Consider the following 19,941-nt stretch of genomic DNA (forward strand, 5'->3'; position numbering starts at 1 on the left):
CCCAGATATCCATATGGTTCCCTGCCTCACCTACTTCTAATTTTTACTCAGATCTCTCTTCTCGATAGCTGTGTTTCCTCACCACCATATTTATTTATTTATTTATTTTATTATTATTTTTTCCTTTTCCAAGTGAAAGGAGGGTAGAAAGTGAGACAGACTCCTGCATGCACCCCAACCAATCCACCCAGCAACCCCATCTAGGGCTGATGCTTTAATCAGCCAAGCTATTTTTAGCACCTGAGGCTGATGTGCTCCAATGGAGCTATCCTCAGCTCTTGAGCCACTGGCTGCAGGAGGGGAAAAGAGAGAGAAGGGGAAGGGGGTGGGAGAGAAGCAGATGGTCACTTCTCCTGTGTGTCCTGACTGGGAATCGAACCTAGGACATCCATATACCGGGCCGACACTTTATCCACTGAGTCACCAACCAGGACTCATATTTATTGTTTTAACTTTTTAAATTTATTATTACTGATTTTACAGACAGACAGACAGAAACATTGATCTGTTCCTGTACATTCCCTGACCGGGGATCGAGCTGGCAACCTGTGCACATTGGAACGATGCTCTAACCAACTGAGCTATCTTGCAGGGTTCTGACCACCACCATATTGAAAATCACCATGTTCAGCACAGCCCACCACCAACCCCCAGGGTCAGCGTTTTCCTTTAGCCTGACTTGCTATAGAATGTTCTCTGTTAGACTGGTTATCCATGATCTCCGGGGAAACAAGTCTTCTGTCTGGCCATTCCTCTCTCCCCAGCACTTAGAACACGTGGCGCATGAATCTCAGTACTTTGAGCTTGTTACGCATAACAACCTAGAGAGGTAGATCCCCGTACAGTTCCCCTCATCTTACTGATGAGGCAGCGGAGGCCAGAAACGTTGAGGATTACCTCGTCTTCGTCTAGCTATCAAGGAGCAGAGCTGGGCTAGAAACACTGGGAATGCATTCCACGTGTGTGTTGTGTGTGGGGTGGGAGGTCCATACTGGAGAACAGCCTCTGCAGTCCCTGCTTTTAGTCTCCCCTCTGCCCTCCTCTACTTTTCGCTGCAACATGCCTCTTGTGGAAGAGGAGCCAAATGAGTCGATGTCCAGATGGCCTGTCGCACACGGGCAAATGCTGTGTCCGGACAGTGCCCAAGGGCACAGGGGCCTGGCAGGCAGCCGGTGAACTGACCTGCAGCAGGGTACACTGCAGTCTCAACTCCTGCCTCCCGGACTTGGGCTGAGTCTCAGAGATCCGGTACTCTGGTCCTGGGAAGGTTGGCGATGACATCTTACTTGAACTCTCTCCTCCTGTCCGGAGGGTAGCCTCCGTGGAGGGACCACAGGACCGGCCCGTAGTAACAGGGATTGGCCCTGCCTTGGTTTTAGTTCAGTTTGGCTGAAAGGCTGGTGTTCTGCTGCCCCAGGCCTAAGGAACGTCTGAACAAGGAGATTTTGTGCACAGGGGACTACTTATATAAGCTGTGAGACCCTGGGCAGGTTTCTCAGCCTCTCTGCCTCCCTGTGTTCAGTGACATCGTGGACAAAGGCGAGAAGAATCGCACCTCCCTCGCGTGGTGGTTGGGCAGAAAAAACAAGCTAACCCATCACGGTTGGCATCCAGGCAACAGGAGCAGCCATTTCCATTGCTGACCGGATGCCAGGGCCAGCAGGCTGGGCCGGGTGGTGGTCAGCGCCTGTGCTCAACCTTGCTTTCCAGACTGAGAGGTAGCTGGTGGCTCATCCCAGAGCCTGGAGAAGGATCAAAGTGTCAGAGTCACTTTGAGTTGACGGTGACAGGCAGGGTGCCCTGGCTGCTGCCCTGCGCCCAGGGGCACCAGACTCTGTCCTGGCAGGAGAACACACAGAGATGTCACCTTTCCTGAGAAACACTGAATGTGACTGGAGCCTCGAGACTGGGTCCTGCATGTCTTTGGGGGACCATTACTCAGCCTGCCACATGCCTTTTCCCAAATTCTGAGAAACATGGGGTGGTAAGTGGCAAAGATCTCCGAGCTGGACCCCATATTTTTTATAGAGAAGGTGCCAGCCTTCCCTATAGGGTCACACGCCAGCCACCTGCTCAGAGAAAGACATCGTGTCAAGCTTCTAAAGAAAACATTCCTGATATATGTGCTTGCTCCTAATGTTTATGGCTCCTGGAGTCTTCAGAATAGATTTGTCATCCTTAATTTCACTAACCCTTAAAAATGGATTAGCAAGGAGCCTGGAGATGTCATGTCTTATAAAATCCACCCCTGTTGGGGGAGGGAGCAAGCTGCCTCCTTTCTCTGCAGGAAGTGCTGTATTCTGGCAGAAGCCCTCTCTCCCATCTCTCTGCCGTTTCTGCCGCTGAACCCTGTCCCCTGGAATATCTTAACCTCCTCCTACCCCCGAACTCCACCCCAGGAAGTTGACGTGTACCTCAGGGACCTGCAAAGCTGCCGATTACCTTCCTTCTCCCCGTGGTTAAAAGCATGAGTTTTGGAATCAGACAGACACGCTTTATTTCTGCTTGGACTAGCTGTGTGGCCTTAGACATGTTACTTGACCTCTCTGAACCTCAGCATCCGTATCTATTGATATAATGTAGAACTGATAACTATTAAGTGATTATGCATGGAAGGAGCTCAACGGCGGGCCCGGCAGAGTCAGCACTCAACACACATTCACTCTCACACTGATGTTGACCTCTCTCCCGTGAGGAAGAGTCACCTGTCTTCTTGCTGGAATGTAAAAGCATGTCTCACACATCTGTGTGCCCTCCCCGCCCCCAGCGCCCCAGAGTCCCGGCCACACAGTAGGGACCCAGGAGTTGTTAGAATCAAATTCTTTAAAAAGCCATTTTAAAAGAAATGCACGCTTGCCACCCCTCATGCATTTGTGATCAAATAAATGTCTCCAAGGGTAAACTGTGGGACATTCGTTTCTGGCTTGCATGCCCTGCCCAGGGAGTGGCCCACGGGACTCGGCTTTTCGAGAGCTGGCGTGGTGCCAGGGACAGGAGGTGGACTTCAGTGTCAGCTAGCTTTGATTGTGAATCTCGACTCTGCTGTGTACAAGCTGTGTGACCTAAGGGAAAATTACTTAAATAGTGGGCTAATCATTTTTGAAGGGTGGCTGTGAGGATGGGATGAGTTTATGGTCTGATTCATGGTCTCGGTTGCTGCTAATTTTGTTGCTGTGACTGCTGGTGCTACTGTTACCGTCACATGCCACTTAACGATGGGGCACGTTCTGAGATATGCGTGGTTAGGCTGTTTCGTCCTTGTGTGAACGTCACAGGCACTCGCACAAACCTAGATGGTACAGCCCACTGTACACACCTGGCCACATGGTCTAGCCTATTGCTCCCAGGCTGCAAGTCTATACAGCAGGTCACTGGACTGAATACCGCAGGCAATGGCAACAGTAGTATTTGTGAATCTAAACATATCTACACATAGAAAAGGTACAGTAAAAATGTGGTAAAAGTGATGTGAAAAAAAATGGTATGCCTGAACCATGAATGGAGTTTGCAGAACTGGAAGTTGGTTTGAATGAATGGTGAGTGACTGTGAAGCCCTAGGACATTACTGGACACAGCTGTAGACTTTATAAACATGGTCCCACCAGTTTTCCCCCCACGTCCTTTGGGCAGGGTCAGAAATAAAACACCGAAGCTGTCAGCGCTGCTCCAGGAACAGGGGTGCGGGCTGGACTGACCGGAAAGACCGAGGAGAAGCTGGCGGGTGAGACGCAGATCACCATCGCCGTGACTGTTGGGAGGGAGGGAGAGTGGCCGAGGATCAACAGGAACAAGAAATCGGGACGGAAGGGTAAGGAACACGGGGGACTGTCATGGCCATGGGGTTTGGCTATCGCCTGTCGGAGCAGTGGTCAGTTTAAGGAACTTAGTGGTATTCAGAAAAACAGAAGGTGTTTAACATGGAGAGGTATAGAACTGAGGACTCAGTATTTTGATGTTGGAAATTTGTTTTTGGTTCCATTGACCCTATCTGGCATAAAGACTCTCTCTCTGACATTGAACTGATGGAAGAAATAAAACTTATCTATGCTTGACATCATTACAACCTGCCAATATTTCCAAAGTCCAGGGACAGGCTGGCCCCACACGACCACAGGAAGTTTTTTTAAAGTGACAGTGGCACTTAGTCCTTGTTAACCTGTGGACCTGTGTCCTTGTGCACAATCTTAGGTCCTACAGCAAGGTACTCCAGGCTAGGTCTGGGAGGCTGCAGCGCCCTCTGAATACGGAGCGCTTGGGGGGGGGGGGGCTCCTCAGTGCAGAACCAGGTCCGTGGCCGACAGAAGGACGGGGATGTAACCTGTGCCCTCACCGCGAGGGGCAGGGAGCAAGAGGAGCTCTACCACCAAGCCCCACAGGCACTGCTCCCGTCAGGAAAAAAATCCCCCTGAACCACATTTCCTCCCGTTTCTTACAAGAAATTCAGTTCCTTTATGATCTGATGGGACCACCGTCGTCTGTGCAGTCTGTCACTGCTGGAAACCTTGTTATGTGGTGCATGACTGTCATTCCTACCAGTGCCCTTGCTCTGCCTTGCTCATTACTCAGCATCCTTCCTTCTCTTCTCCCCCTCTGCTCTCTGGGGCACAGGCCGCCCTCCTCCCCTCTCCTCTACTTTCTGACTCACTTGCCCAGCACTTTGCGTTTTTCCTGAGTGCACGGTCAGTGGACAAGAACCTGTTCTGATAGAACAGGAACCTGACAACTTTTGACCTTGGCTCGTGGGGAGATGGCCTGAAACTCCCCTGACGGGACAGGAGTGGTGGCGGCTCGGAGCCTTTCTTCCTGGCCCCACGCCTTCCCCACGGCATGCGACTGGAACTCGGGTGACAGAAGTGACTGTGGGCTGAAACTTGGCTGAGAGGGCCCCACTGAATCCCTCCTTTGTGACGGGAGTGCAGCGCAGCCCGGTTCCCTGGGAATGGTGCGGGGATCCCTTTCCCAATTACGAGGTCGGGGCACGGGGAGGATGGTCAAGGAGCCTCTTTGTCGCAGGGGCTGGTCATGCTGCCGGCTGCCAAGATCCCGCCCCCCAAAGGCTGCTGGGCTGGACGCTTCCGGGGCTGTGTCTTCCCGGGCCACAGGGCAGAGCTCAGTGGCTATGTGAGGGTCTGGATCAGATCCCTGGCTTCTAAACCGTGATCTATAGAATGTCTGGGCTTCATTAAGAAGCGGGCAACGAAATGCTTGATAGTCGACACTTGGGACCTTTTTGCTCTGTTTCAGACAGAGCCATGCTGCTTTCTCTTGTTTGATTTTATTTAAGTCATTGTGTTTATATTCGGTTCACAGAGAGTTCAATCCAGGTGTGGACTGGCAGTGATGGCCATGTGGGTCTCAGCCAGGTGGAGCACACTAATGTCCAGAGCTGTGACTACTTCCCTGTGGCTCTCTCTTCCCTCCCCCCAACCCCCAAATCCCTCCTGGCTCTGGTTGGCCAGAGTTGTGCATGGGAACAATGTTGGCAGCTGCCCTGGTCCGAGGCGCAGGCTCAGGGCTCTCACACTCCTGCTGACTCCTGCCTGGGAAGATGCGGGAACCGCCGAAACCTCAAACCCCAGCAGGGAACAGTGATAGAGGCACCTGCTCGGGTCAGAATGGAAACGACATTTAATCTGGGCACTTTGCCCATGTTGCTGGGAAGTCATGTGCATACGGTTCGATTTCAGTATCCAGGTACTCCTGAAAATTATCTCTATCTAATCCTCTCCCCCTCCGTGCCAGCCTTGAACGGGGAATTTTCCCTAATTCACATGGGGCATGGGGTTGGACTTTTAAACTTCCCAGATAGTCATTCATTTATTCATTCAGTTTACAAATAGTTTACAACAGGTACCTGTTACATTCTTAACATACTGTGCCAGGTGCTGGGCATACAGAGATGAAGAAGACAGACAAGAGCCTTCTTTCAGGGAGTTCACACTCTGATTGGGGAGACGGAAAGCCAGCAAGAAAACAAAGCAAGATTATATAGATGGTGAGGTAATGTCACAGGGCAGGAGAGGAGTGGGGTGAGGGACTGGGCATTTTATGTAGAGTGCTCAGGGAAATTCTTGCTGGGGAGGTAGCATTTGAGCTGAAGGACAGAGGTAGTAAAGAAATAGCCAAACAAAAGAGACAGGTGGAAGAGTGTTTCAGGCAATGGGAACAGCAGGTGCAGAGGCCCTGAGGCAGGATGTGCTTGGTATGAATAAGACATAGAACAGAAGCTGTTGAGGGTTGGTGAGCCAAGAGATGAGATATGAGAGAGGCAAGAGCCCCATCCAGTCTGGTAGGATTTGAAGACCATAGCAGAGGAGTTTGGATTTTTTTTTCTTTTTTTCTTTAAGTGAGAGGAGGGTAGATAGTGACACAGATTCCCACATGCACCCCAACTGGGATCCACTTGGCAGCCCCCATCTGGGACTGATGCTCGAATCAGCCGAGTCACTGGCTGTGGAGGGGAAGAGAGAGAGAAAGGGAAGAGGAATGAAGAGAGAAGCAGGTGGTTGCTTCTCTTGTGTGCCCTGACTGGGAATCAAACCCGGGACGCCCATATGCCGGGCCGATACTCTATCCACTGAACAAACCGGCCAGGGCCAGGAGTTTAGATTTTATGCTAAGAGTAATGGAAAAACATTGATGGAAAACTCTTTTGGAAATTCCTGTTACAAAAGAGTATACATAAGAAATATGTGAAATTGGCCCTGGCTGGTTGGCTCAGAGGTAGAGCATCAGCCCAATGTGTGGAAGTCCCAGGTAGCACACAGAAGCGCTCATCTGCTTCTCCACCCTGCCCCCCCCCATCTCCTCTCTCTCTCTCTCTCTCTCTTCCCCTCCTGCAGCCAAGGCTCCACTGAAGCAAGGTTGGCCCGAGCACTGAGGATGGCTCCATGGCCTCCACCTTAGGTGCTAAAAATGGCTCCAATTGCAGCGGAGCAACGCCCCAGAGGGGCTGAGCATTGCCCCCTAGTGGGCATGCCAGGTGGATCCTGGTTGGGCGCATGTGAGAGTCTGTCTGTGCCTCCGCCCCCCCCCCTTCTCACTTCGGAAAAGAAAAAAACGAAATATGTGAAATTAAGGAATAATAAGTAAAAACCTGTGTATCCTCCACCCTTCCCCTCCCCAACACCGTATCTCCTCCAGGGAGGTAGCTCTTATCCTTATCCTTCACCTTAGTTTATGTCTTTGCAGTTCTTTCCAGTATTACAAACATCAACCAATATATTTAGTTTTGCCTTATTTTGAATGTCATATAAATCGAACCTTACTGTGTGTGGTCTCCCACAACATGCTTTTCTGTTCAGCATTCCATGGGTTAGAATGGCCTGTGCTGGCACATTCAACAATTCATTCATTTTCAGTGCTGAATAGTACTCCACGGCATAACGCTGCCATGGCTTATCCCTCCACCTGGGACTTGACCTTATTTGATTTTCTAGTGTTGAACCCAACCCTGCATTTTTGGTATAAACCCAACTTCATTGTGATGTATTCTTTTTTCCTTCTTTTAAAACATTGTCGGGCCCTGGCCGGTTGGCTCAGCGGTAGAGCGTTGGCCTAGCGTGCGGGGGATCCGGGTTCGATTCCCGGCCAGGGCACATAGGAGAAGCACCCATTTGCTTCTCCACCACCCCCCCCTCCTTCCTCTCTGTCTCTCTCTTCCCCTCCCGCAGCCGAGGCTCCATTGGAGCAAAGATGGCCCGGGCGCTGGGGATGGCTCTCTGGCCTCTGCCCCAGGCGCTAGAATGGCTCTGGTCGCGGCAGAGTGATGCCCCAGAGGGGCAGAGTGTCGCCCCCTGGTGGGCAGAGCGTCGCCCCCTGGTGGGCAGAGCTTTGCCCCTGGTGGGCGTGCTGGGTGGATCCCGGTCGGGCGCATGCGGGAGTCTGTCTGACTGTCTCTCCCCATTTCCAGCTTCAGAAAAATACAAAAAAAAAAACAACAAAAAAAACCACAAAACATTGTCGGATTCTGTTTACTGAGGTTTTGTTTAGGGTTTCTGTTTCTATGCTGGTGGGTCACACAGGTCCGCCATTTTCCTTTCCTGCCTTGTCCTTTTTTGGGGGTTGGTATCAAGATTATCCACACCGCAGCCAATGACCTGGGGGAGTGTCTCCTGTTCTGTTAGCCTCCGGAGCACTTGTATGAGAAGGCTGGAACTGTGGCAGGGTTTAGGAAATGTAGCAGCCATCGTGTTAGCCTTCTGCAACCCCACTTTTTCAGTATAGAATCTCGGCTCCTTCGGATACAGCCTTCCCTGCTTGTCCCCCTACCCAAATGCATACCCTGTCCCCCAGAAAAGCAAAAGAAAACACGTGCCTCCCCCACGAGCACCTCAAACCGGAATGCTCACAGCTGACTGAGAAAGCTGTTTCTGGTTTTTTTACAGGTGGGTCCCTAACTCGGGATCTGAGCATGAAGAGTTGTTCTCAGGACTTTCTGGACCCCCCCAGGTAGCAACAGGTAGGTGCCTCTCTTAACTGGTTCACAGTTTTTCATAGAAACCCAGACAGAGGATCACTCCCTTTGCCCTTAGGGACCGCCTTGAATGTGACCCATGAGGGGTCCAGCTCCAGGGTCCAGAGGTGAATCTGGCCTGAGCTGGCATGCCAGGCTGCCTGTGAAGGCAGCGGCTGTTTTAGGAACATGTTGGAAGCTATGTGGGTCCAAATCCTCTAAGCACAAAATTAGCTTCTTTCCATATTTTTCAAAGGGAAAGAACACCATACTAAATATAATTGTGGGTCAACAAGCCAGAGCAAGATAAATAGCCACGAGCTGCCCTTCGGGGAGCCATGCCGCCACATCCTCCAGTGAAGCTATCAAGACCCTGGTCTCCAGAGGGCAGTCGAACCAACGAGCAATTGAGCAATTTTAAGCTACTGCTGGACGTGTAACCCTGCCACGAACCCCGCCCCCCCAAAACATCAAAAACCTTTATTTAAGTTCCTTTTTCTAAAGCAAGAAATGCACGTCTGTGTTTTCTAATTCTTTTTTTCCCCGTGAGAAAAGGAAAGGAAAAAATCTATCTAATCCCATCACACAGAGAAAATAACTATGAATATCATGGTAGTATAATTTGAGTGTTTGTTTGCAATATGCTATAATATATTAAACAGTGTTTCTCAACCTCTCTCACCCACTGTCCCCTAAGGATTTCTTATAAACACTCTTTTTGTAATGTTCCCTGCACCCCACCCCCACCCCCACCCATGAAATTTCATTATCACAGAGATGCTCTGTTTATGGACCGTGGAGGGCCATAAACCACTCTCATGCTAAAGATTATCACACCCCGAGAATCAAGTTTTCCCCTTTGTGGGTGATCTCACCCCATTCTGAACACAGGCTTTAAATTTTTTTTTTTCTGAAGTTGGAAACAGGGAGGCAGTCAGACAGACTCCCTCATGCGCCCGACCAGGATCCACCCAGCATGCCCACCAGCTGGCATGCCCACCAGGGGTGATGCCCTGCCCATCTGGGGCTTTGCTCTGTTGCAACCAGAGTCATCCTAGCGCTTGAAGCAGAGGCCATAGAGCCATCCTCAGCACCCGGGCCAACTTTGTTCCAGTGGAGCCTTGGCTGCGGGAGGGGAAGAGAGAGACAGAGAGGAAGGAGAAGGGGAGGGGTGGAAAAGCAGGTGGGCGCCTCTCCTGGCCGGGAATTGAACCCGGGACTCCTGCACGCCAGGCCGATGCTCTACCACTGAGCCAACCGGCCAGGGCCCAGCTTTAAATATTTAATAGCAGACTTTTCTATAAGAACTTGTTATGTGCTGGTTACATTCTGTTTTGGGTGCTTTTACTTACAACTCCCCCCCCCCCCAAAGGAGTGAGTGCTAGGGAGCTTTATCTCCATTTTACAGTTGTGAGCATCAAGGCACAGGGATTAAGTGACCTGTCCAAGGTCACACAGCCCAGAAGGAACGATGTGAGGAGCTGAGCACCGGCAGCCTGGCTCCCGAGTTCACACTTCCCCACTAAGCAGTGTGGCCTTGCAGCAACACACCCTGACTGTAAAACAATTCGAAATACAGAAATAGAGAGAAAGGCGGTACACTTCCCAAGCCCCCTGCCCCAGAAGCCATCGTTATAAATTTGGAATGTGCCCCTCTGTCTGGGATTTTTACACACATTTCTATATGTGAAAATATGTTCTCTTTTAACATGAGTAGGATTGTCCAGTCTTTTTTCTTTTATATTCAAATATACATGTCTGTGTATAGAAAGTTTTTTCATTAGCATTGCACTGAGCATACCATTAGTTTAACCTTGCTGCTTGTCTTTGAAATGTATTGTCAGCTGCCTTGAGACCATAATTGAATAAGTGCATAGGCCATATTTTATTTCACCAGGCCCAGATTATTGACTGTTTTAAGTGTTTTCTAGCTTCTTACCACCCTCAAGCTGTGATGAGCATCCTTGACTTGCATATTATTCTGAGAAGTTGGAATGACAGTACCAAAGACTGGAAACATTGTTGAAACTTTTGATTCTTAAATGCCAAAATTTGCCACCCAGAAAACTCGTATGAAGTTGCCCATCCCAACACCCTCACTCACACTGGGCATCACCATCTTTTTATTTTTCTTAATTCTTTTTAAACTTTTTTAAAATTTCATTTAGAAAATGAACTTTAACCCAGTGACATTGATCAATAAGAATACATAGGTTTCCGGTAAATATTTCTATTGCATTTGAACTGTTGCTTATGTTGTATACCCATCACCCAAAGTCAAATCATTTTCTGTCATCTTGTATTTGTCCCTCTTGACACCCTTTCTACCACCCAAAGACTTCAACTTTTTTTGTTTTTGTTTTTGTTTTTTTGGAGAGGAGAGAGTGAGAATGTGGGGGGACGCAGAGCGAGAAGCATCAACTTATAGTAGTTGCTTCTCCTACGTGCCTTGACCGGGTAAGCCTGGGGTTTTGAACCAGTGACCTCAGTGTTCCAGGTTGACACTTTATCCATTGCGCCACCATGGGTCAGGCTTCTATTTTCCATCGTTGGCAATTTAACAAGCCAAAAATGTGTGAGTCCTGGCATTTTCACCTCTGGGGCCCGTTTTACTCACTGACCAAATAAGGCAATGCTTGAATAGAGAATTAATGAGAGGCGATGGTTAAAGTGGCCCCAATCACTGGTTTAATAAACACACCATCAGCCTCCCAGGTACAAGGCCCAACTCCCGGGGCCTTAGTGGGTGCTTAGTCCGTGGCTGTTTCATCTCCTGCTTCTAGCATGAGCCTCTGACTGCACCTCTCCACCAGTGAGCCCTCACCGCGACTCAGATCCATTTGGCACAGCCCAGGCGTTTCTGGGGCTGCCAGAGCCCACATCCTCCCCTTCGCTGGCCGGGAGTGGTACTGTGCAAAACAAAAGCTCTTGTGCTTATGGTAGACGTTCCCAGCTGGTCCCACTCCAACTGTCTGCAGTGGGACCCTGTGCCCTGCATGTCACACACAAGCCCAGTTGTGCCCATGCGTGCGCACACACACACAGAGGTTCATATGCCTGTACACATGCACGCGTATGCACATATGTACACATGTATGATACACAGATACACACAATGTAGCATGTGTGGGGTACAGGCAGTGGGACTTGCGTCTTGCAGAGACTTTCCACATACCCTCCAACCCAAGTCAGGACACCAGCAGCCTGACGGACGGCACAGGCCTCGTGCTTTCCTCCCACTTCCTCGTTATTCCTCGTAGACAGTTCCGCTGCTGGCCTGGAAGCCCCACTGCCCCTTAACTCGCTCACCAGTGTTTTTCTAATACCTATAACACTGCTTAGCAGATGCACGAGAAAGAAAAAACAAAAGGAAGAGACTGCAAGCTGATAAAGGATGTTCTCCCAAATATTTTTAGAGTATTTCCTAACAAAGTGGTCAGCTTCAGATTAAGCCCATTGTTTAATGAGAAAATACCTCCGAAGGGTCGGATTTCAAGCAGCCTGGTTCGCTGTCCTTTTGGGGAGATCGGAAAGAATGCAGGATTGAAAAGAGGACCTTGCCCATCTAAACATCTGTAAACTTCTGCTGTTCTACAGAGGCTGCTGTGGCAGGAATAACGTAGTGGGGAGTGGTCATCAGGGGGCCTTGCTTGTCCTCCTTGGCCCCTGCGAGTGTTCTAGGCTAAACCTTCAGGTGACTTGTGCATGTGGCTCACTTGTCCAGCCAACAAGCGGTTATAGAGTCCCAGGATGGCCGGCTGTTCCCTTTAGCCTGAAGTCTCTGAGCTGCTTCAAGGAATGGAGGTTTCTCTTCCAGTGAGCACAGCAGCTAGGATGAGGACTGTGCAAGCTTCTGTCCCTTTAAGAATCAGAAAACTCCATGTGGTTGAAGATAGTGTGTCTTGCAGGCTGGCTTCATGTGGCCTCTCTTCATGTCATTCATTTGACTCAACAGACAGTGTTTAAGTCCCTGCTGCGTTGCAGGCACAAGGGTGAGGAAGATATGGTCACAGGAAGAGAGAGACTTGCCACAGTAGAGTTGCTAGGGGCTCACAGGAGCACACAAAGGGGCAGCTGAGCTGGGGTGACCACAGATCTGCAGAAATACTGGAGGTGGGTATGCAGAGAAGGGCGAGGGGAGAGATGAATGGGAGAGGCAGGACCAGGTTAGCCGTGACCCTCATTCTAAACAGCCTGGCTTTTCAGCCGCAGGGAGCCACTGAGAGTGGGGAAGACCGCAGTCGGCTCTCCAGACTGGGTCATGTCATTGACTGATGCCTGTCGCCTAGGCGATTCCATTATATAATTATTGATCAGGGCTCACGCATGCCAACATTTATACCTCTCACGTACCCAGTGATGTCTGAAACGTGACCGCCCTTCATTAAATTCCGCAGAAATGTTTTAATGACCTGGAGCCTTGACCTTGCTGGCTGCCTGCAGGGAAAGGTTTGGCTTTTCCTTTTCGGGTGGGTGTAGGCGGATCAGCCTTCCTTCTGCAGGCTCACAGAAGGAGTCGCACGTAAGACATCTGGAATGCATCAAAGGCGAGCCCAGCCGGAGCCCGTGGCTCAGAGCTGCTTCTGAAACTCCTTCAAGAGCGCGGCCGCTGGGTTTGCAAAAGCGTCATGAGTCTAGCTGATTTTCCTCTCTCCTCTTTCTGCTTCCCTTTCAGACCTCCCGGCCACAGCTGTCCACACGGGATGCCTCCTGTTTGCCTGAGAGTCCGGCTGCTGTTTTTTTAGTGCGGCGCAAGGATCCTGTTCAGTGCACTTAGGGGTTTTTGTGGTGGTGGTGGTGGTGGCGGCGGCGGCTGCTTCTTATTTATTTTCTTTCTTTGAACCGGGCTGTGCCCTGCTCCTGCTGGCCTGATGGCCCAGTCCAAGGCCAACGGCTCGCACTACGCACTGACCGCCATCGGCCTGGGGATGCTGGTCCTCGGGGTCATCATGGCCATGTGGAACCTGGTACCCGGGTTCAGCACCGCCGAGAAGCCGACTGCTCAGGGGAACAACAAGACGGACATAGGCAGCGGCATTCTCAAGAGCAAGACGTTCTCCGTGGCCTACGTGCTAGTCGGGGCCGGTGTCATGCTGCTGCTGCTGTCCATCTGCCTGAGCATCCGGGACAAGAGGAAACAGCGGCAGAGCGAGGAGATGGCGCACATCCAGCACCCGCCGGGCATTGAGCCACATGTCCAGGAGGAGGACAGGTAAGGACGGCCCGACCCACCCCAGACCGACCATGGACACGCACTCACGCACGCACACTCACAGGGTTCAATGATGACAACATTTTAGTCTAGGAATCTTTGCTTTCCCACTCTCTCCCACTAAGCCTCTGTAAAACAGCTTATCCTTTTACAAATCACTTCATACTTCTGTCCCAGAGTTTCCCAGATAATTGTGGTATGAGCGGAGAGAGGTGTACCAAGATGCTGACACCCCCCAGGGAAGCGGCATGGGGGCTGGGGTGGCCAGAGGTCTGCAGACTAGTTGCTTGTCCATTATTCACCCCCACGTGCTGTCGCTATCGGCTTCAAGTGGAAAAGGTTAGGAAGCAGTATTCTATTTGATCAAAAACGCCACCAACAGCTTTCAAAGATCAGTGATGTACTAGGGAACATATGATAAAGGCTGATGTCCCAATTATAAAGAAGAGCCCCTGTAAATGAATAGGAAAGATGAACACGCCAATAGGAAAATGGACAAAGGATACAAACAAGCATTTCAGAGACGTCCAGACAATGGATGTTCAACGTCATTAGTCACGAAATGCAAACACAAAGGTGTCATTATCCCTTGCCTCTTGTGTTGGCCAAGATCGACATCCCTGGTGCTGGAGGGAGCCCAATGGGAACATAACCTTTCTGAAGGGGAATTTTCACAATAAGAGGCAGTATTCAAGATGTGTGTGCCTATTGATTCTGTTCCGAAGAGCTAATCCTTAGGAGACAGTCACACGAGTGCAAGAGTTTATATGTTTATCTGAGCATTGCTTAGAATAACGAAAACTGAGAAACAACCTAAATATCCATCAATCAACTAAGTCATGACATGCCCTTCAGTGACCTTCTGTGCAGTCGTTGCTGAGCTGTACTTACTAATGTGGGAACGTATCCACCACATTGAGGAAAGTAGGCTGTAACTCACCATCTCTGGTCAGGGTCCTAATCGCATCCAATATGGTGGCTGTGGGATTAGGAAAGGATCTGGGAAGGCATGCAGCAGAATGTTAACAGTGGTTCTCTCTGGGTGGAAGGACTTGGGGTGGGTTTATTTTTTCCACGTTCGAATTTTCTATTAGTATCTCTTATCTTTATAGTGCGAGGGAGTTGTTTTCTTTTTGGAAAAATTAAACCAGTTTTCTGACACTAAAACACCGCCATGCATATGCTAGAAAACTTGGGAAATAGAGAAAAGAACAAGGAAGGAAGATCACTCACCCGTAACTCCTCACTCTAGCCGTGCATTCCTACAGGGGCTGAGAAGAAGTGTAGACAAACAACAAGGTTTCTGAGGTTGGTTATTATCACCCCACAGGTTCAAGTGTAGGGTCCCGGAAAATGGCTGTTGGCATTGCTCCCTAAAAATGGGTAAAAAATATACCCTGCTTTTGGGGGTTTTATTTTAACAGTCAAATGAAAATAAGGCTAAGGACCTGACCTGTCCTTTGAGTCTTGTGGTGCACCTGGAAGATAACATCTCAGTTTAATGTGAAATACATGTAAATTTTACATTCAGATAGATATTTCTTCTCTACCTGGGTAACAACCATTTTGTTTGTTGCTATTTTATGCATGTTTATGTTGCCTTTGGCCAAAGCACGAGCTGGGCATCAGAATAGCTCTCTTGCCTTGTTAAGTGTGAGACTCAGAGACAAGGGGGTATGAACACGTGGATAATACAGTGTTGTAATAAGTGTTGAGAATGTGGTGTTCAGTTCCCACCCTTTTGCTTCCCGAGGTATGGCTGAGTCATGTAACCTCAACGTATCAGTTTCTCCATCTATAAAATGGCTATAATAATAGTACCTAACTCATAGTGTCCTTAGGAAGATGAAATCGGTTCATATGGGTTCAGTGTTTAGAACACTGCCTGGCTCAGAGCAAACAGATGAATTATTAGCTTTTATTACTTTTTGGACCCGTTTGTTGTTTACAAGGCTGGTGTCTATGGGCCCAGTGCCAACACAGGATGTTAGAGTCCATCTTCCGATGGTTTTAAGTGACTAATACTCCCTGTCTGTGCTCGTTGTTTTGCAGCCAGGAGGAAGAAGAGGAGACTTCCTCAAGGTACTACGTCCCCAGTTATGAGGAGGTGATGAACACAAACGTCTCGGGGGCGCGGGAACCCGACCGGAGCCCACGAATGAGCATCTCTCTCCCCTCCTACGAGTCCTTGACGGGGCTGGATGAGACCAGCCCCACGACAATCAGGGCCGACGTGGAGGGCGGCCCAGCAAACCCACCCGACAGGCAGAACTCCAAGTTGGCTAAACGCCTGAAGCCACTGAAAGTTCGAAGGATTAAATCCGAAAAACTTCACCTCAAAGACTTTAGGATCAACCTCCCGGACAAAAACGTCTCTCTTCCCTCCATCGAGCCGTTGACTCCCCCTCCACAGTATGACGAAGTCCAGGAGAAGGCCCCCAACGCCCGGCCACCTGACTGACAGCCCCTCTCTGATGCTGTTCCCTCCTGTCACTCACCCTCCGCACCAACAGACCCCAGTGAAGCCACTCCAGCCACAGTTGAGAAGCGAGGGCACAGATGGGTACTGGGCAGTTCTGGATGGGGGTGTGGGTTGGGGAGTCCCGTGAGTCTGGGGTGACTCACATCCACAGAAGCTCCTGTAGCGGGCACATTGGAAAGAGACACCATCTCGGATCTCATGAAGCTGTGGACCCCATCCAGGGGCGGTGTGGGCATCTTCCCCATCGTCTTCCCTCAACTGAATCATGATGACCGCAGCCTCTTTCCGCCTGGGAAAGGCCACCGAGCAACTGGTTTAGACTGTGGTTTTGTTCTGCTTTCACTAAGACTGTTTTGTTCCCAAAAGAAAACAAGTTAGACCTCTGCTTTCTTCACTGGAGTCCTGAACCATGGGTAGGAAATACAGTAGAAAGGAGCCAGCCGTTTTGTGAATGAAGCCAAACAAATGTTTGGATGACTATGTAGGGGGTGAGGCCCAGGTGGGGTTCCCAGAGCCCCGGGCGCCATTGCTTCTTTGAGAGCCCAAGACAATGATGCTAACGATCGTAGTCTTAACCGGTACACGTCACTAGTCTCCCCTGTGGGACGGCAGGGAAGGAAAGCTCGATGGGGTGTTCTGTTCCTTTTAAAATGCCGTGCACCTGAGCTTTTTATAATAAAATATTTTATATGTAGTACGTGTGGGTGCTGAGTTATTTGAGCAGCTCTTCCAATACTGACTTGCTTACGGAGCAGCATCAATGATAATAACAGCTGATTGGTACCAACACTTATTCTGTGCCAGGCGCCGTGCTGAGCTCTCCACATGTGCTGTCCCGTTTCATCTGTACCCACTTGGTAGGTCAGCTTGCGGAGGCTCAGGTGAAAGTGCCCCATGCCACGCCAATAGTAAGTGGTGGGGCTGGGATTTGAAACCAGGCCGGTCTGGCTTCAGGGTGTGAATGCTTAAACTCTCTACTGTGCACCACAATTAAAGAGCTTTTTCAGAGGTTGAATGTGTTCCCCAAGAGCTGTCGCCGTCAAGCCCAACAGAGAGTTCTGGTGCATAGACAGCAGGTCTCTACTTATCTAAACATTCTTCCTACATTTCTCTCCCCGGGATCTGGCCCACGCGGGAGCTCTGCACCTCCTGTTGGCCCCCGGAGCTGGCGGGCTGTGTGATCAGAGGGTGGGGGAGTATGTCATCATGGAGATGACAGAGTGACTCCCTGTGGGGTCCAGAAGAGCAGTTCAACTGATGAGAAACGCCCAGAGGATCGCAGATTGCTGAGAGGCATGGGGATGTCTGGGGTCAGAGACGTGGCCATGGAGTGAGAGTCTGGGAAGACACACCCGAGTCCAAAGGCGCCTTCTAGTATTTGGTAAGCATGGAGCGGGCCTGTTGGGAGTCCGCAAGGCTGGGAGCTTGGTTGGAAGTATAAATTCTTAGCCCCTCGGTGTTTCCTAAGAACTCCTGTGGGAGGGAAGTGACAGCAGTTAGGAAGTGAATCGCCTTCTTATCTTGGGAGTGGCAGCAGTCCCTAAAGTTCCAGCCTTTCACTTTCCTGATGCAAATCACCTATAAAAAAGGGAGCTGCGGGGATCCGCTTGCTGGCATGGGACACCGGAGGCTGCTCTGGTCCCAGCTCTCTACTGGGCTGCCCTGTGGCTCTCTGTATCTCTGGCTGGACCTTTTCTTCAGTTATTCTTTATGCTTCTTCCTGATGGGAAAAAAAAGGAGAGGAGAACAGCAAGGCTCCCAGTGAGCTGAGAAACAGCTTTTTCAAAGAACTCTCAACCTGGCCTCTGGTTGACATCTTTTGGGGATGACTGCCTAACCTAGACCCTCCTTGGGAGAAAGAGAGTTTTGAGGCTTGAGTGGGCAGAACGGTGGCCCCCAGAGATATCAGGCACCTGAGAACATGGTGAAGGTTTGCAGATGTGGCTCAGTTAAGGATTTTGAGATGAAAAAAGATACTGGACTATCCGGGTGGGCACTACGTGTCATCCCCAGATGTACCTGTAAGTGAGAGACGGGAGATCACATACATAGAAGAGAAGGAGGTCACGTGACCATGGAGGTGACCAGAGATCAAAGTGATGCAGCTCTAGGTCAAGGAAGGCCAGAAGCCACCAGACCTGGAAGAGGCCAGGATGAATTCTTCCCTAGAGTGTCCAAGAGAGCTCAGCCCAGCTGAAAACCTTGATTTCGGCCCAGCTGGTGCTCTGCTCATTGTTGGTCTGGCCCCCAGATCTGGGAGAAAATAAGTTTCTGTTGTTTCAGGCCACCCATAAAATTTGTGGGGATTTGTTACAGTAGCCTTAGGAAACCAACTCAGGGCTCAGTCTTAGAGACCAGCCCTCTTTGACCTGACCACTTCCTGGCTCTTGCTACAGGCAGGAATACTGTGGAAATAGCATGGAGGACCCTATTTGTTTTGTATGTGTGCAAATGATCGAGTAGAAAATTCACATTCAGAGTAAATAATGGATAACTAGCATATAAAATAATCTGGCATGGGTTTGCCGCGGTCTAAAACAAAAGCAGAGAGAATGTTAGCTGGGAACGTTAGCTACAGGCAGGAGTCCTGAGTTGTGCCTAGAGAGGCAAGGAATTCATCTGCAGTATTAAGTTAAAACTACCTGTTTTAACTTTAAAAAGCAGGGTCGTCTTCACCTCAAGTTTCCGTCCTGTTTGCTCCTTGGTTCAGACCTACCAGGGTTCCATCTGTTGACTACAAAAAAAAAAAGTTATAACAGTAAAATCCAGAAGACCCTAGCCCTTTCTTCTGCATCACATTTTTTAAAAATTTTTATTGATTTGAGAGAGAGAGAGAGAGAGAGAGAGAGAGAGAGAAACATCAATCTGTTGTTCCACTTATTCATGCATTCATCGGTTGACTTGTTTAGGTGCCCTGACTGGGGATAGAACCTGCAGCCTTGATGTATCGGGATGTCGTTCTAACCAACTGAGCTACCCAGTCAAGGCTGCATCACATTTTTGTTCTTATGAGGACAGGGGGCCCTGGCTGGTTGGCTCAGTAGTAGAGCATTGGCCCAGCTTGGGGATGTCCCGGGTTTGATTCCCAGTCAGGGCACATAGAAGAAGTGACTATCTGATTTTCTGCCCCTCTCCCACTCTCTCTCCCTTCTCTCTATCTCTCTCTATCTCTTCTCCCACAGCCATGGCTCAGTTGGAAGCAAGTTGGCCAAGGGGCCCTGAGAAAGGCTCCATGACCTGTGCTAAAATAGGTCTGTTGCTGAGCAATGGAGTAGTGCCACAGATGGACAGAGATTCGCCCCATAAAGGGCTTGCCAGGTGGATCCTGGTTGGGGCACATGCAGGAGTCTGTCTCTCTGCCTCCCTGCTTCTCAGCTTAAAAAAAAAAAAAAGAGGACAGAGATGTGGGAGAGAATTTAAGAAGCCACTCAACTGTTCTTGAGCCCTAAATGGCCCAGGGCTTTGAAAGAGCAGAGAAAAATGCCCACCAAACACTCTCATCCACCAAAACGTAGAATCTCAGCGGCCATGTTTGGTGTCATGTGACCAACACCCTCTCTGGTCACAGCTGACTGGACCTGAAGTATGTGTCCACCTGACCCAGGGCAACCAATCAGAAGCTGAGCTGGGCTAGGACCTTCTCTCCCAGGAATTGGTCCTGGGATGAATGGAGATGTTATTGGATGATGTGGTCTCAGAGATGAGGGGGCTGTTTGGGGGTCATCACAATGGGCCACAGCTGAATGAAGCAGTGGACCCTGCTCTGCAGAGAGAGAATGGAGCAAACTGCTG

General features: G+C 49.9%; 1 protein-coding gene across 3 annotated transcripts in view; it reads left to right on the plus strand.

Moving 5' to 3' along the window:
* TMEM51 (transmembrane protein 51) overlaps positions 1–16,846 on the plus strand; it is a 54,488-nt gene extending 37,642 nt beyond the window's left edge. For all 3 annotated transcript variants that reach the window (XM_066375127.1, XM_066375126.1, XM_066375128.1), the window contains exons 2-4: positions 8,388–8,461; positions 13,131–13,667; positions 15,720–16,846. In XM_066375127.1, coding sequence (XP_066231224.1) covers positions 13,327–13,667; positions 15,720–16,128 — 750 coding nt within the window. In that variant the 5' untranslated portion in view covers positions 8,388–8,461; positions 13,131–13,326 and the 3' untranslated portion in view covers positions 16,129–16,846. The remainder of the gene's footprint in view (positions 1–8,387; positions 8,462–13,130; positions 13,668–15,719) is intronic.
* The last annotated feature ends 3,095 nt before the right edge of the window (positions 16,847–19,941 follow it).

Source organism: Saccopteryx leptura, chromosome 3 (genome assembly GCF_036850995.1).
Source record: "Saccopteryx leptura isolate mSacLep1 chromosome 3, mSacLep1_pri_phased_curated, whole genome shotgun sequence".
NCBI lineage: Eukaryota > Metazoa > Chordata > Mammalia > Chiroptera > Emballonuridae > Saccopteryx > Saccopteryx leptura.